Source organism: Ochotona curzoniae, unplaced genomic scaffold (genome assembly GCF_017591425.1).
Source record: "Ochotona curzoniae isolate NIBS_2020 unplaced genomic scaffold, NIBS_Ocur_1.0 scaffold_4701, whole genome shotgun sequence".
NCBI lineage: Eukaryota > Metazoa > Chordata > Mammalia > Lagomorpha > Ochotonidae > Ochotona > Ochotona curzoniae.
Window position 1 is genome coordinate 22,365,411 of NW_024467122.1, and position 17,175 is coordinate 22,382,585.

At 47.0% G+C, this 17,175-nt stretch overlaps 1 protein-coding gene across 2 annotated transcripts in view; it reads left to right on the top strand.

Annotated features, from left to right (window-relative positions):
* Nucleotides 1-4,254: 4,254 nt before the first annotated feature.
* MDGA2 (MAM domain containing glycosylphosphatidylinositol anchor 2) overlaps nucleotides 4,255-17,175 on the top strand; it is a 665,568-nt gene continuing 652,647 nt past the window's right edge. The window contains exon 1 of one of the 2 annotated variants that reach the window (XM_040969572.1): nucleotides 4,255-4,746. In XM_040969572.1, coding sequence (XP_040825506.1) covers nucleotides 4,674-4,746 — 73 coding nt within the window. In that variant the 5' untranslated portion in view covers nucleotides 4,255-4,673. The remainder of the gene's footprint in view (nucleotides 4,747-17,175) is intronic. The other variant, XM_040969573.1, reaches the window with a different exon arrangement.

Sequence of the window (17,175 nt, forward strand, 5' to 3'; positions counted from 1 at the left end):
TGTGTTTCTCATAATGGCCAGGCAATACTGTAGAGGAAGACTGTGGTTTAACTGGACAGTAACGAAACAGGAGGTAGATGGCGAACAATGAACAAAACCTGGAACTCCTGTTGCAGTTAGTAGGAGAGAAAAGAAAGGTTTACCACTGATGTTCAGAATTTCTCTGACTCAGCTGTTACTCTAGTGGTTTTCTCATGCCTGTCCCACTTCTTGGGGGTGGGTGTCTTTGGTCATCTTGTAACTCCCTCCACAACCTTGCATCCCCCATGCAACCTGGATTGTGCCATAACACCCACACTTGGGATTAGATCGTGGGAGTTCAAATGTAACCAATCGCTTGTCACAGGAGATCCCCTAAGCTTGCAGAGTCTGTCATTCCAGGTGAGGAATCGCCACCGTTGCTCCTATTAGTGACAGAATAGAACTCCACGCTGGGCCTTGGGAGTAAACCACTGCGGTTCCGTAGGGTTCTGGGCCTTAGGCAACACCCACATGCAGTGTGTAAAATCAGAGCACAGGTGATCTGTTTTCTTTTGAAAACTGCTCTAATCGGACTCTCGTCTTGTGCGTGCTTTCATTGGAGGATCAGAACCAGCTTTCCAGAGCTCCTCCCCTTGTCTCTGCTACAACATCTCCTGTCTGCCCTTAGCTTCAGCTCAGGCCCACCACCTGCAGGCTTCCAGCAGCCACTGCGGTGGTGTAGCTCTGAGAACCAGGCCAGTTGTGTCAGCAGAGCTTGAAACGTTGACGTTAAGAAGAAAATAATATCCAGGTTGACTGCATTGGCCAATTCCTTTCTTAAGTAATCTGTGTCATAGTTTCCTGGGAACCAAAACAACCCCTATTAAATCCAGTATAATTTTTTTTCTTACAGTTGTATAATCCAATTAATGGCTGCATGCTGAATTTTCCACCCTGTGCCCTCGGGTTTTATTTATAGCACTTATAATGTCAACAGAAGTAGTGTATTTGTTGACCAACATGCCCTATTAGATTGTATGTTTCCTGAATGAAGATATTATGTCTTAGAGGTTTTTAAGTGCCCAATATCTAGGTTAAAGCACAGATGACACAATTGGCTGTTCCTAAAATTTTGGTGTCAACCTCAATTTTAGCAAATTATGAAATGACTAGGTTATTCTGGAGTTCCTGGAGGCTCCATGGTGCGTGGCCCTTCTGTATGCCGACATGTGCATTAAGGAAAAAAATGAAAGCCCTCATTTCCTGGTGCATATCCTCCCGTTGAATATTACAAGATGCAAACAACAGCAGGTCCAGTTGCTTCCCTTGGTGAAGGAATGATGAAAATATTCCAAACGAGATTCCTACATATAGCAGCTGAGGTGGGGTCAGGACACTACAAACGCGAGGATGGAGTACTACTCCAGGAGCAGAGGAACCCACAGCTGGAAGAGGCACTACTACCTGCCATTCTGACCTTCCCCTTGACGGATGAGTCACTGCCCAAAGCAGCTAACCTACTGCAGCATGCAGGGACCATCTATTTACAAAAGGAGGGGTTCCAGATACAAGACCATACCCCATGCCCAAACCCCAGGGGGAGGGCAGTGAGACCATACCCCTTCCCCAAAGCCCGGGGGAGCAGTGAGACCATACCCCATGCTCAAACCCCAGGGGAGGGCAGTGAGACCATACCCCATGCCCAAACCCCAGGGGGAGGGCAGTGAGACCATACCCCTTCCCCAAAGCCCGGGGGAGCAGTGAGACCATACCCCATGCTCAAATCCCAGGGGGAGGGCAGTGAGACTGTACCCCTTCCCCAAATCCCAGGGGGAGGGCAGTGAGAGGGGCTCAACAGCAAGCACTCATTTCCCTCAAGAAATGTCACGCCCCCAGCTTGGCTCTCAATGAAAGGTACATTTCACAAAGATGAGACCCTTCATACTCGCACCCAGCCTATGGGAGGGAATCTCTACAATTCCTGTTTCCTCGTATTCCATAAACCTGGAGAGTGAAGAGTAGATCAGATTCTGTTATAATAACACACACACACACACACACACACACACACACACACACACACACTCACTGAAGTGAGCAAAAGGACCCTTGCGGCGACTGTGCATTGCTGGAGTCTAGCCTATGCACCTGCAAGGTGTATACCTCCTAGTCTGTTTGTGGAGCTTGTAAAGGAAGGCTGGACTCAGGAGTGTCCACAGCACGCACTTCTGTAACACATGCATGAATACAAGCGTTTAACCATGGCAGTCCCTTCCCGGCCCGCGTGCTGTTTGAATAGCGAGGGAGAGCTTGTACGGAGTGCACTGCCTCCAGCACACACTCATTTATTTAGGTTCCAGAAATAAGTCACCACCCCTTCTGTGCTCCCAGATTTTTGCTATGGATTTTTTGGAAAACTATCTCTACTCTTGCTCCCAGATAAATTAAAGACGTTTGGGATTCTGCGACCCTTCTGTAACTCTGAAATTCATAAGCTCCTCAAATATTAGAGCTGTTCTGCCCCCACAAATGGCAACCCCCCCAAAACAGTTACCTTTGATGCACTGCATCTAAAATAAACTAATCTTTGAACTCGAATTGCCCCCCCCCCCGCCAAAGCCTTCATCTACTCTGATGATCATATTCCCATTTAAAGAAGAAGAAAAAAAAAAGGCGCGGGGGTAAGAAATGAATGAGGAAGAAATGTTGCCATTCGCAAGCACTGTGGCCTGTTCTGCCCTCTAGCCAAGCAGGAAGGATCTCAGGAAGACCTTGGGCGGCGGGGAGAGAGGGCAGGTCACTCAGTCAAGCCTGGGGTCTGGCTGAGGTGGTTAGCTCCCCAGCAGTCACCTCAGAAACAAGTAAGGGGCGCGAGCGGCATAGCATAGCGAGGGGCAGAGCATCCGGAGAGCCCGGGAGGCCTCGGCGGAGCAGGTTGGAGGCCGGGAGCCGCTGGCCTCGCGGGGCTTGTCCACCCGGAGGAGCTGCTGGGGGCCACAGGGAGGCAGAGCGAAGGAGGAGCGGCGCGGGCGGGCGGGCAGGCTGGCGGCCGAGCTGCGCACCCGGCTTTGACGTCGCCTGGCTGCGGAGAGCAGCTCGCGCTCTCAGCACGTAGTGCACAACGTGACCACACACAAGCCTTCCTCTCCCCGGCAGCCCGGCAGCCCCGCAGCCCGTCCGCCTGCGCCCCGCGCCCGCCTCCTCCTCCTCTTCCTCCTCCTCCTCCTCCAGCGTCCGCCTCCGCGCATCCCCTTGTCCAGGGACCCAGGGATTCCGGCCGGCCGGCGTCGAACCCCGGGGCGCTCCGCCGCCCAGCCCCGGCGTCCCTGCGGCAGCTGCCGATCCCCCGCAGCCGGGTGCCCTCCGCAGGCAGGCGGCTCCCGCGTTCCCCCTTCTGGATGCCTGTCCTCCGTTAGCTCCGGCGGGGAAGCCCTTCCGCGGCTCCCCGTGCTCAACTCCCGCCTCAAGCTTCCCCCTCCCCCCCGCACCCCTGCACCTGGCGGGGGTGGCGCGGAAGCGAAGAGGACACGCGCAGTGCCGGTGGGCACGCGTCGACGTGTGTGCCGGTCGCTCCCAGCTCGCCGTTGCCCGTGTCTCGCAAGTGGCGGCGCCTGGACTCTGCTCTCAGCTCCGGGAAGCATCCGCGCAGCTGACCGGAGCCCCCCTCTCCGCTGACCGGGCGCTGAAGGCTCTCCGGCGAGCGGCGGCTGCTGCAGCGGCAGCGGCGGCGGCAGGTGCCCCGGCGAGCTCCAGACGCACAATCCGCTCTTGCTCTCTCTCTCGGACCCTCTCCTTCCTCCTCCTGCAATCTCCCCTCCTTGTCACCCCCCCATCCCTCCCCCACCCCGCTCTTTTCCTCCCACCCCTCCTCCCCCGCCACCCCAGTCCCACTCCTCCTCTTCCTCCCGCACGCCCCGCTCTGCGATGCGAATCTGTCTCGTGTAACAGGATTGGCGTTGCAATGGCAACTGATGGAATGGGGGAAGGCAAGACAGCAGGGCTGGGGGCTCCGGACTGCGGGCGGGCGGGCCACTGCCGCCGCTTGACGCTCGTCCGGGAACCTTCGCGAGTTACTTTGTAAAGGCGAACCCCAGGCGTCAGAGCCCCCTGCTTGGGCACCCCTCCCGCCCCCTCCCCCCCCCGGGTCAGAGGCCACTTCCTGCTGCTGCTCCTCCGTCCACGCCGGCTGGCCCCGCGCGGCCCCCCGGCCCCCTGCCCGCGCCGCCGCCGCCAGCCCAGCGCGCCGCCGCCGCCGCTGCTGCGGAGACTCGAGCCCGCTCGCCGGGGAGCGCATCGCCTCTCGGCTCCCCTCTGCCATCACCACCGCCAGCGGCGCCTGCCATTCCCACCCAGCCCCGGGCGCCCGGTGCGAGTGAGTGCGGTGCGCGTGCGAGTGTGTGTGTGCGCGTGTGTGTGTGTGTGTCAGGGTATATTTGCGCGTGTGTGTGTGTGTGTGTGTGTGGTGTGCGCGCGCGTGTGTGTGCCTGAGTGTGGGGTGTGCGGGCTCTTGCGCTCCGCTCGCGGCCGCCGCCGAGGAAGGACGGACGGACGGACGGACGGACGGCGCTTCCTCTTGGGCCAGCCGGTGCCCGGGCACCTCGGCTCGGCCCGGGCGCTAGGGCAGCGCGCCCACTGGCTGGCCGCCGGCCTCCGGAAGGTCCCGCTGCGTCCTCCCACCCCCCCGGGCTGGATATGTTCATGTTCACGTGAAGATGGATTTAGTGTACGGTCTCGTGTGGCTGCTGACAGTCTTCTTGGAGGGGATCTCCGGCCAGGGAGTGTACGGTGAGTGCCATCGCGACGCGATCGTGACCTTGTGGTTCTTGAGGCGAGCGAGGCTCGGGAGCGACCACGCACGCCTCGCGCCGCCCGGGGCCGCCCCTCCCGGCGCGGCGTTTGATTTACACTTCCTCGCGCTGTGGGCAGCAGTCGGGAGACGGCGGCGAGCGCGCTGCGGATGGGGCTGCGAGCCGCTCCCCTGGCGCCTCGACTCGGGCTTGGAGTTGAGTGGAGCCCCGAGGCAGCCGCCTCGCGCTCGCTGGCGCGGTTGAGTGGCTGGCACTTGATTGATCCCCGCGGGGGACCGGGGGTGGTGCTGGGGACTTGGGCTCCAGTGGTCTTTGATTTAATAAATGGTCGGGTGGCTGGCACGCTGCATGGGGTCCGGGAGCCGCGGTCCCACACGCAGAGAGAGGATTTGAAAGTGACCCCCCACCGATCTCCCCACCCATCCCAGTCCCCCTCTTCGCCTCCCTCTCTCCACCTCTTCCACTGGTTCCCTGGATGCCTACAAGGCTTGATATTTTACCCTCCTCTAGCTCAGGAAGTAGGGTGACAGTGGAGTCGCTTTCTGCACCAGCCGTTGCCATGAGCACTGACTTGGGGAAGGGAACCTGGCAGGCAGGGTGTCTCGGCGCCAGACGCAAATTAGGGACATGTTTGTGTGAATGGATGAGCAAACGCATGAATGAACGGGTGGCCGAGCCCGCAGGGACACCGGCTCGCTGCAGACTGCACACGGGCTCAGCCCTGTTCCGGAGGACTCAGGCAGGGTTAGGAAGGGCGACAGGGTGCAATCCGAGGGTTTGCAAGTCCTCCTAAGAGAATCTGGGTTCCTTTGCCGGTCAGCAGTTGGCACCCTTGGCATTCGCTTTATAATACACACACACACACACACACACACACACACACACACACACGCCCTGGTCAGTACTGGGAGGAAAAGTCTCCTGGAGCGGGACAAGAGCCCCACCAGGAAAAACACAAACAAAAACTTTTATGTTCTCTGGACCTAACGGTTGGAGGTTAAGAGGCAGCTCTTGATGTGTTCACAGGTCAAGACTAGTCCCCTGACCCCCTTTCCCCCTCCAGTCGGTATCCAGGGACTGTACCCTAGGCATACAGTTGGCTTTGCCCTGGGGCTTTCAGACCCCAGCCCAGGGCTCAGTCAATGCCTGCACCTGGGGCGCGAGGAGGTGTGAGTATGTGTGTGGAAGCTCCTGAGTTATCCCTATGGAGCCTCGGGGCTGACGTGGGTGCCAGTGAGTGGGTATTTGGAGATTAGACCCAGCCTCCCTTGCCTCCCCTGCATGCCTGGTGCAGAGCTGAGCAGTGCTGCGCGCCAAGAGGAGGTGGTCCTGTCCATCCCCTCTGGTCTTCCTGCTCTGCCACTCCCCTTTGCTCTCTTCCCAGTTCCCTGCTTGGCTTGTGCCGGGAAACGTTCACTCTCCCACCTCTAAAGCATCTCAATGTTCCTTCTCTTTGCACTCTTCTTCCCACTTGCTTAGCGTAGGGAGCGGCGGTATGGTGCGTAATGGGGGCGTCAGGTGTGGCACTCAGATCTGTGTGTGAGATGCTGAGCCCCTACTAGCTCTGTTTGATGATAGGAGGTGGGACCTAAAAAAGCAGTGATTCTCTGCCTGATGTCCTGACCCAGCTTGCTTTCTCCTGGCTTGAGCTGCTGGGAGGTCAGGCGACCAGTGCTGGGGGGTGGCCGGAGGGAGTCTTCTCAGGGGTTGCTTCCTGAGGCTGTGAGACTTGAAATGCTCTTCCAGGTCCAAGTCTGTGTGCTTCTCTCTCTCTCTCTCTCTCTCTCTCTCTCTCTCTCTCTCTCTCTCTCTCTCTCACTTGAACTGTTTATATGGGAGTGTGGTAGGGGGTACTGAGAAGTTGTACATTTTGCAAAGGGGCTGGGGTTGGCCCTGGGACTGTAGGCATTAGAAGGGAATGGTTCCACTCTCCTGGCACTTTTGCTTGATCCTTTTATTTCTCTTGCCAAGTGTCCTGTTGGGCGGTGGAAGAGGCTTGAGGTATAGTGGAGGAGACTGTCAGGGAGCAATCGCATTCAGATCATGGCTGTGCCCTTGGCCCTTGGCAGTACAGGAGAAGGCAGCTCTGCTCCCTCCCAGGCCCGTGGGATGAAGACGGTGATTCTTGCGTTGTTTGTCTTCATCCTGGTGTGGTTGTCACTTTGCTGGGAACAGGCTTGGCTTTAATGAGAGGCATGTTCATCAAGCATCTCTGGCTGTTATATATGTCACATCTATTACATAGATTAAAAAAACAAAGGTGTTGACATAATACTTTTCAAATCTGTTTCACCCGCCACAGAATTTAGCCCTCAAAGGGTGGTGCTTAATAGCACAAGCTTCAACCTGTTACTTGTTAACAGTGTAGGTTCCTGGACCCTTCCCAGGATTTCTCAATGAAGTACTCAGAGTGGGGGACCCAGTGGTCTTTATCCTGCACTGCAGGTGGCCGTTCTTGATCTAACTTGGGCTCACACTTCCCAAAAAAAAAAAAAAATGCCTGACCTTTAACCCCATGAAGTACCTTTATTTTTATTTGCCGAAGAGCTTATGGGGGGAAAAAGAAGTCTATCTTTATCTCATGAAAGAATAATATTGGTCAATTGTAAGGAACATAGAGACAATATTGAGTGTGAGGTTATACAAGTGAAGTCTGGAAATTTCATGTCGAAGGATTTAAGAAAACTAGATTAGAAAACATGTCAGTTTTAAAGAGAAATTTCACTCGTTTAGATAGGATCTGTGCCAGGATCTCTGTCCCCATATGTGCCCCCCCCATCCCTGCCTGCCAGATGTGAGGTCATTTACAATGTATGCATGAAATATTATTTGTTAGTACTACTTTCTTGTAGCTGATGCTACCTTCTACATAACTCAGGCAAAAATAATTTCACTGTAGCCTAAAATTACTAGCATAATTTAGAAATCATTTTCATCTCTCCTCCCTGAAATGACCAGGCAGTTCCTTCCTGCCTCTGCTTAGCAAATGGAGATTTTTGTTTTCTGTAAGTTAGGAGTACCTGTTGTCATGCAGAGGTGGTTTCCCCGGGTACTTATGCTGCTCAGTTGGGCAGCTCTGCACAGACCTCAGTGTTCAAGTTCATGCTGTGGTCCTAGGAACTGAACTGCCCTTGGTTATGGTGTCTGATTGGGCCAACTAGTGCCAGCTTCCAGTTTGCTGTGGCGTGGTTGGGTCAGGAGGATTGTCTGTTAACTGCTTCACCATACACAGCAACTAATCCTGTTGTCATTGAATTTTTTAAAAAAGATTTATTTATTTATTTTGCAAAGTCAAATATACAGAGAGGAGGAGAGACAGAGGTAGATCTTCTGTTGAATGATTCACTCCCCAAATGATTGCAGTGACCAGAACTGAGATGATCCAAAGCCAGGAGCCAGGAAGTTCCTTTGGGTCTCCCACATGTATGCAGGGTCCCGAGGCTTTGGACCGTCCTCGACTGCTTTCCCAGGCCACAAACAGGGAGCTGGATGGGAAGCGGGGCCGCCAGTACTAGAACCAGCGTCCATATGTGATCATGCTGCATTCAAGGTGAGGACTTGGGCCACTAGGCCACTATGCCAGGACACTCATTGTATTTTTAAAATGGGGGTTGTCCTGTATATGTCTTATAAATCTCATATCAGATTTGACATTATAATGACATAGATTGTTTGAAAACCTGCCTGAGACATTACATATTATATTATTCAAGCTTACATAGCCTTTCCAAGATGACTAATTTAATGGATTATCTCCATGTGGAGATTATGCATAGATACATACACACACATAAACACTCATATATAATGTATAAATATGTATTGGCTCACATATATGTTCGTAGATGTATATATGTATATATATGTGTGTGTGTGTATATATGTATTTGCCTTCTTAAGCAATGTATTTTTCTTCCTGAATTTTTGGAAATTATTTATATTATGTCCCCAAAAACTGTTTAAATATTAAACTTTTGATTTAATTAAATACCACAAAAATCCAAAATATCATTAAATTGACAATAAAGTGCTGTGATCTTGTTGCCCTCCCCTAGGACAGCCAACGATATATCCAGGGTCATGAGTGCTTCCCCAACCTTGTGTGTTTCCTGGGGTAGCTAGAGCCCAGTGGCCCAAACATGTTTCTAGTTTTGATTTTTTTTTTTAAATTTTAAAGCCATTTTTTGGTATTAAGTTACTTGGGCGGTTTGTTTTCTAGTGCCTGAATGTTAAGACTTGTGCTTCCTAGAAACTTCTTGGTTGACTTGCTTAGAAAAGAAGAATGGCTCCGTTTTCTTGTCTCTGGCTGTCACCACTTCTAATTAAAATAATGTGAGTGTGTTAGCCTGGATAGATCTCCATGATAAGGGAAATGCAAAATCACGCTGCACGCTTGAATCACTTTAGTGGTACCTAATCCCCCAAGGACTTGGTGTCCTGAAAGAGTTATTGCAGTGTCCACAAACTGCTGGATATGTTTATCAAACATGTGTTTGACAAATTAGGAAACTGTCTTTACTGAGTTCAGGTAATGTCAGTGAATCTCATACAGTTTGAAAATGGCACTGCAGGCAACAAGAAGGCATAAAAGAACTGCCCGATTCAGAATAAGGAGCTGGGCGAGACAGGAAGGCTCTGGGAAGATATGTGAAGCCATCACAGGGTTGAATCTAGATGGACTGAATGATTCAACAGGCCGAGATTTCCATGAAAACCCACTTGGCCATTAAAGGCCATCCAGGGATATTGCTGTTTCATAGCAAAGTTATCCTGAAGTTTATTGATGGTGATTTCTGTCTGGTTTGGGTGTGGAGAGGCCCTGGAGGTGAAACACTGCTTTTGACTGATTGGTGTTTAGGTTATCAACCTGTAGGGGAGAGGAGATCATTTTAATAGATGTACTAACAAAAATCTATCTGAAGGTCTGTAACATATAATTGTCTCTAACTTTTCCCCTTACTCCACCTAATGTATATACTCACACATGTTTTTACTACCACTTGGGCACTGGCACCAAGGCAAAGTGTGTGGGCTCCCTCTTAGCATCTTGGAATCATTTGTATCCATTCAAGATGAATACGTTGTTTGTGCTCTTGACATTATGTGCAAAATAGTAGTTTGTTTTCTACAGAGTAGCTTGCTCATGTGCTGGGTGGCCCTGGTGCAGCTTCTAGATATACATGTAGATAAAAAAGATTGTATTTTATCGATATTAGAAATAAAACCTAAGTACTAATTTCATAGTGAGGACGTCAATGAAGAACTCAGGGTTTAGACACTTAGCCAGTTTAAAGATTAGGTCACGTGGCGACCTAAAGTTATCAAAGGAAACAGGAACAATTTTTCATGATTTCCTTGATAAATTATACTTTCTCTGGTTCTGATTCTTTATGTTTCTGTTAAAGTTTTGATTTTCATTTTGGTTTATAATTGTGAGCTACCTTGTGCCACGCTTGACAAAGCCGGATACAAATGAAATTCTCTGGAAGAGTGTGTTCGATATTCTTTTAAAAGCGGGGTGGCTAGGGTGCAGGAATAGCATGGGCCTTGTGGGCCAGGTTATGTGTTGCTAACACGGTGTTCAGACCCACTGGCCTGGGTGGCTTTTCAAGTACAGAGATGATTCATCAGTTGTAGTCTCTGGTTTGCATGTCAGGCTTTGGACAGGCTCCTGTGACGGCCGAACTCAAGCCTGCGATCTACAAACACAATGGCAGACAGCCACATACACAGCTCAGTCCTGGGAGTGCCTTTTGGCAGCTTAGGTTGACTAAAAGAATGCAGTGTTAACTTACTGGGAAAGGTCTTCTTGCTGTCCTTTTTGACTATTTTAGAGGGATACAGAAAATTCTGAATGCAATTCAAATAGGGCATTGGTTTTTAACTTCATGGCAATTGCCATGATTTGAATAGTCTCACTTAATGAAGCTGTAAATAAATGATTTAAAGGCAGACTGGATAAATCTCATTCCTATTTTTAGTTTTGATTCTATTCAAGGAAATTTTAGGCATATGTGATCATAAAGTTGTAAATGAAAAAGAACTTAAAATGTTGCAACTCATCCCACTAACTTAGGAAGAAATGACTTTGCCATCACATTAGGGGCACAAAGGCTGTACTGTTTCAAAGACGTTTTTTGTAGGCTCCAGGCTTTTTATTATATGCATTTTTTTCTTTTTACTGTAAGCTTACCATTTGAGTACATATTATGGAAGGGGTGATAGGTATTAAAAAATATATACGTATATTTTTGTGACTTTTAGTATGCTGGCTCTCCAACTTTGCTTAAACATTAGACACAAGATTTTTTGTTTCTCCTGCTCAAAGCGCTACTAAGGTCTATTAAGTGATTGACAGAGGGTTATGTGTATGATATGTAACTGCTTCTTTAAGCAGCACGTTGCTTGACTTATTTTGCAATAATAAGAAGGGGGGAAGGAGGGGAATAAAAAAAATCAAGGGGCTCAATGAGAGTGAAACCTGTCTGTCTGAAGGAGGCAGGATTTGTCTCCAGTGAAGTGTCTTGAGTACAAATGGACAAGACTAAAGACAGCTGAGATCTGAAAAGGTTGAGTAGGAAGAGTCAAGGCTATCTGAAAAATACTTCTGCCCTTTAAGGCATGACAGAGTAGCAAAATTATATATAAATATTTTTTTTTCTGAAGAAACTGGGACTTGGTTCAAGTGTGTCTGCCAGGATAAAGGAGAAAAATGTCTACTGACAAATTGAAGGGCCTCTTTGCAGAAGCTGTTCTGGTCTTGGAAGGGGAAGGTGGGGAACTGGAGCATTCTGGAACAACAGCGATGATCATTGTGAACCTCGAGGTTCTTCCTGCTAGCCAGTGCTGATCTGAGAGTTTAAGGAAAGAGGGATACAAATGAAGTCTCGAGACATTTTGTAACTTCAGGGAGTCACTGTGGTTTGGGTCCATGCCTCCTCTAGTGTGCACTTCCTACCAGTGGGGGGCAGCTAGTATGAGCATCTGACAAAAGAGCAAATACTGAAGAAGGCATATGCTGATTTTCCGAATCCATGACCAGTACAATTCTACATTGGTTCTAAGTATATTTAGGTTACATTCCAGTAACTTCAGTCAGCACATTAATATATAAATTCCCCCGGGGATATATGAGGCCATGTTGCAGGAACTGGAATCTCCAACAAGTTGTAAGTTCGCAGATGCCATAAAACCAAATAGAAAAATTAATAATCAGGTTGTGATAAATACAGAAATACTGGCCACTAGGACTGAGAGAGAAATTACTGTTGCTGTTGTGGTTAGAGAAAGCATGAGAAGGCTGTTCCACCATGATTTATGCCTTGAAAATGAGTTGGGAAAACATTAGTAATGTTGAAAGAAAGGGCATTGCTACAGTGCGGACTTTGCCCAGAGGCATAGTAGGGCTGAAAGAAAAATAGCCCAGATGTGGGGATGTTGCAAATCCTGGGAAATGTCTACACCGTTTACCCAACTAGAAAGATGTATCTGTCCTTTAACCTATGCTATATCCCCTTCCAAAAGTCTGTCAGTTGGTGAGATGAATCTTCCTGCATGATAGCTTGGAACTTGTTCCTGTATTTATGTGCACAAAGAGGCACAGTCGAGTGTGTTCGATATGAAAACAACTGACCTGTTCTTCAGAAGGTAGGACAATTGTGCGTCAAGTTGCTATGGGATACTGAGCCCTCCTCACATCTAAGCAAACTTAGGGAGCTTGGAAACTACATAGGAGCTTCCATTTGGAGTTAAAATCCAAGTCCTTTGAAAGACTTTTTGGAGTGTTAAAGGCAAGTGCTGCTTAGAAGCTGTAGGCTGTGGGTCCGGAATGACTTAAAACCTCATGTTGTTCTTTATAAATGTACAGCTGCTGAGATGAATGAGCCGCCTTCTCGAAAACAGAGGTAGGTGCTTTCATTATTGTGTTTTATTTCTGTGCGAGGCAGCATGACAGAGAGTGGAACTGTGGGGTGACTTGGGTTTACTTGTTGTTCAACTGCTATTTTACTGTGTGACCTCAGGCAAAACTCTTCATCTTTCCCCCCTCAGTTTCCACATCTAGTAAGTTCTTTGGAGAATGGGCTAATACACAGTTTAAATAACAGCAAGATTAAATATAGTGTGGTTGCATTCGTGGAGCTGGCACAGACTCAAGAGGACAAGGGGGTTTCAGTCTCTTTTTTTGGACCCTACATTGAGGTGCTTGCTGATTGCTACACAGTTTATGGAATAGAATAAGGGACTGAAATAACGAAGAGCAAGTCAGGTGATATTTTTTTTTCCTGGAAAAATAATCAGGTTTATAGTATAGTCTAGCACAAAGTAACTCAAATAGTGCATTGGTACCTATGGTAACAGTTTGCATGACAGGAGAGTGTGGTATAGAACTTGGAGGTGTTGCAGTTGCTCCCGTGGCCTGGCTCCCTCTCAGTAGACATGGCACTGGGATGTCTGTCTGGTTCTGAGTTTGAATGGCGTTGGTTGGCAGCAGCCTGTGTCCTCTCCCGTGTAACAACTACAAAACCGTTACTGTAACCTTAACTTTATGATTATGGACAGAGCTATGTTAAGTATATATGTGTTTTGAAATATATGTGTAAAACTTGTTTCAAGATGTAAGGAGATTCTAGGCTATAGTAAAATAGAAATTTATATAAAAATAATCTATCCAGGTAGGGGAAGTAACTAAGGATATATTTGTAAGAATACATATAATTGGTAACTTAAAATTCAAACCAACTCATTCATTGGGGTTATCATGAATTTATTACCTAGCATTATTTTGATAGCAGAGATATCTGGCTGTTTTCCAGATAATTAATCCTTTGGGGAAAACATTTTCATTATGTTTTCTGAAGGTCAAATTAAGTAAATAAGGACAGCTGATTAATTAGGTTAGTCTTTATGACAGAATATTAGTTCCTTGTGGGTTCTGCAGATCCTTCTAAAAGGTCGTTTTTGCTCAGGACAGGAAACAGATTGCTAAGTTATGAGTTGGTAATTTCCCGTCAGGTGGAGTGGACAGTATCGTGGCATTGCTAAGTCACTTTAAACCTGTACAGACTGTGAACCTTCAGTCTGAGATAGATTTGTGTGTATATAGGTTTGGGGTTGATTGTCTCACCTCAGCAGCTCAGAATTAGCGAAGCTGTGATTAAGAAATGGTATAGATTTGTTTTGAATCTTTCTCTGCATGCTCACTGCTTTCCAGGGTTTGTTCTGTACCCGTGCTGTGATTACTCATGACCTCCCCGTTGCGTTTTTCTTGTGGGTCATGTTTCATGCTGATTTCCGTACTCTCTGTACCCTCTTTTTGTTGTATCAAAGTTGCTGTATTCACTTTTAAAAGATCTCAGTTCTTTGCCCACCACTAATTCAGACCTTTCATCTTGGGTTGGCTTTGTTTTTCCTTGATCCTGAGTAGATTCCTCTGAAGGAACATGTCTAAGCCACATGCCTTCATTAGGCCCGGATTCTGCAGTGTTGTAGGTTTCTTTATCTCGCCATCAGAGGAGTTTTGGAGGCAGGAATCCCTCCCGATGGACTGGCACCTGGAGTGCCCGTCCTTGCCACTTGGAGGCTGCTGCTCTGCAGATCATGTCCTGTGCCTCACCATCACCACTCTGCAACCAGAGCAGCTGGCACTGGAAGAGGCATTTTTTTCCCCCTGCTTGATGTGATTTTTCCTGCTTGCTGTGATTTTTCCTTCTATGATCAGTCTGTCGTTTGGGTTGATATTGTAAAGTATGTACTTTGAAAATGTACTGCTATCATTGAAACTCATGTGCTAATGCATTCATGCTTTAAGGTTTTAAATTTTTATATTTAAAAATTTGAGAAAGTTTCAGAGGAAGGCTGAAGAAATACACACACAGTACAAATAGACTCATATTTTCCCAGAGTATATAACCTAAAACCATATTCATGTAAGAATATATGTGTGTGAGGGAGTGTATATGTGTCTGGGGGTCTTCATAGAGTGGCGAGGGTCTCATGGGTTAGCTGCCCTGTATTTAGGTTAAGCTCCAAGAATTGGATGGCTTTCGTGTTTCTCTTGACCCTGATTAAGAGTTGGCAGCCAGCTATGCATTCTCTCCCCTCACCTGCATTTTAATTTTTGATCGCTTCTGTGACACAGTCATGTTTGTGCTTTTCATACATTTACAGCGTTATCGTTGGAAAATTCCATTACTTCTTCCCTTTTATGCAGCTGATAAAATAGAAATATTGTAGCGGCCTAAGACATTATAAATGCAGGTACTCTACCTGGGTTGCCATGATGTATGCACTTAATACCTGCATCATTTTGCATCCTCAGAAGGCCACCCTTCCTTCTGGGCTTTTCTGCTTTGAAGTCAGCTTTGCATGGGTCAGGAATGTCTGTGTTCATTTGCAGATATGAGAATACATCATCCACTTCACTTGGGCTATTTTTTATCTTGCCTCTCTATTACTGAAAAATAATTATGCACAGGATGCAAAAGTCATTTTGTAAAGTAATTGCTGCTTAAGAAAAGTCTAGTAGGTGGCATCCGTTGTATTCAGGTTTTAATGTACATTATACCATATTCCAATAGTTGTGCATATTCTAAAACACAAGTTTTGTTTAAATGGCATATAGTTTCTGGTGGCTCAGTTTAAAATCAACTATGAATAGAAGTGCAGATATATCCCTGCAGGTATCATTAACATTATACTCAGATATATCCATGTTTATAGTTATTGCAATTAAAACATAGCAGTTTAGGTGGTTCACATTTTGCCTTGCATGAAACTTACCTGGAGTTGTATCTTTGAGAGGTACCTGTGGTGAAAAATCTTAGAAATTTTTGCATGAGAAATGTATGGAGGTTGCACATGTCAGCACTTGGTACTATGCAGTGTTGTTTGTTGGAAAAGAAATATGGCTTTTGTTTCTGCTGTCATTGAGACACCTGTGCGGAGGACTCTGGTATCATTTATTTTTGAACTGGTAGGATATTTTAAGCTTGTTCATAATTAGTCACCTATAAAAAAATGAATAAGTGGCTCTACTATATATTCTGTAGAAATCAGAAATTTCCCCTAGGGAATGAGTGGGCATGCGCCTCTGGAAAAAATAACTGTTGCCAGGTATGCTGTTTTATTTTTTTCCGTGCTGATTAGACATCACTGGCCTCGGTGAGATTGATAGTTAAATGTCATATTTGGCCTGATTTTTTGCTTGAGTCCCTCTAGGTACTGTTTGACTATTTTGCGTTTTTCTTCAGGGTTACTTGAAACTCTACGAGTGGATTTCTTTTCTTGAAAAATCTTGTTGTGCTTCAGAGGGGAGTTGATGATGGCAAGCTCTGCCCTTCTCTTAGCTGCCAGTGAGTTTGTCAAACCTCAAAGCGTACCAATTAGTGCAGCTTAGTGATTTGTTTTAGGCTTTTAGCTGCAGCATTTGCTAGTAGAAAAGTCATTTTTTTTTCCCCTCTTTGCTTTTTGAATGAAGTTACTGTGTCATATAGTATAACCCTGTACCATTCTGGTTTTTGTGTGGTTGATACAGAAGCTGCTTCCATAGGAAACCATTTCCAGGGAGAACAGGAAAGGTATTATACGCAGCTGTAGTGCCATGCATTTCTAAGCAGCTGATGTTTTCTTTAACTGGAAACCCCCGCTCCCCACCCCCCCAAATTGTTAGAGGCAGTTGACTCTTCAGAACCTTAACTCTTCATTCCTCTTGGGTGCCTTAGCAGGGCACTGACATCGCATTCTACAACTGGGAATTTGTCTAATGCTGTGATACAACTGTGCTGTTACTGTGCTTTGGAGCCACGTCTTTTTATTAAAAAAAAAAATGGAGAAAAATTCATTTTGTGAATTCCTTCTGTAAAACAGTGGCTTATTAATATTTGAGTCAGATACTGAAAAATAGTAATAGTGCTCTCTGAGAATTGTGGTAATACTGTGAGGTGGTGTGAGCCATCCTCTCTATTCTAACTGAAATTTTTTGAGTTAGACTAAAGCCTTTGTTAAGGAATACAAAACTTGAGAAGAGTTATGTAGATGATACATTTTTCTTTCTTTTTTATGATTTTATTTGGGAATACATAGATAATATAGTAAATGCTGGTTTATTCCTTTCTGCACTTCGGATTTTATGTGTGTGTGTGTGTGTGTGTGTGTGTTTCATTTAATGGTACCATAAATTCATAGTCTGTTTTGGGTGAAGTCAAATATTGACTTAACAGCAGAGGTATAGAACTAAGTACCTAAGTGCATTTATGTCATGTTTATCATGTAACTGAACATTATATAATAATTAAATGCCTGTAGAAGATCTGGAGAGGAGATTCTTTTGATTTATGTATTTGAAAGCCAGTTACTAAAAGAAGGAGATGAGAGAGAGACAGAGAGAGAGAGAGGGAGAGAGAGATCT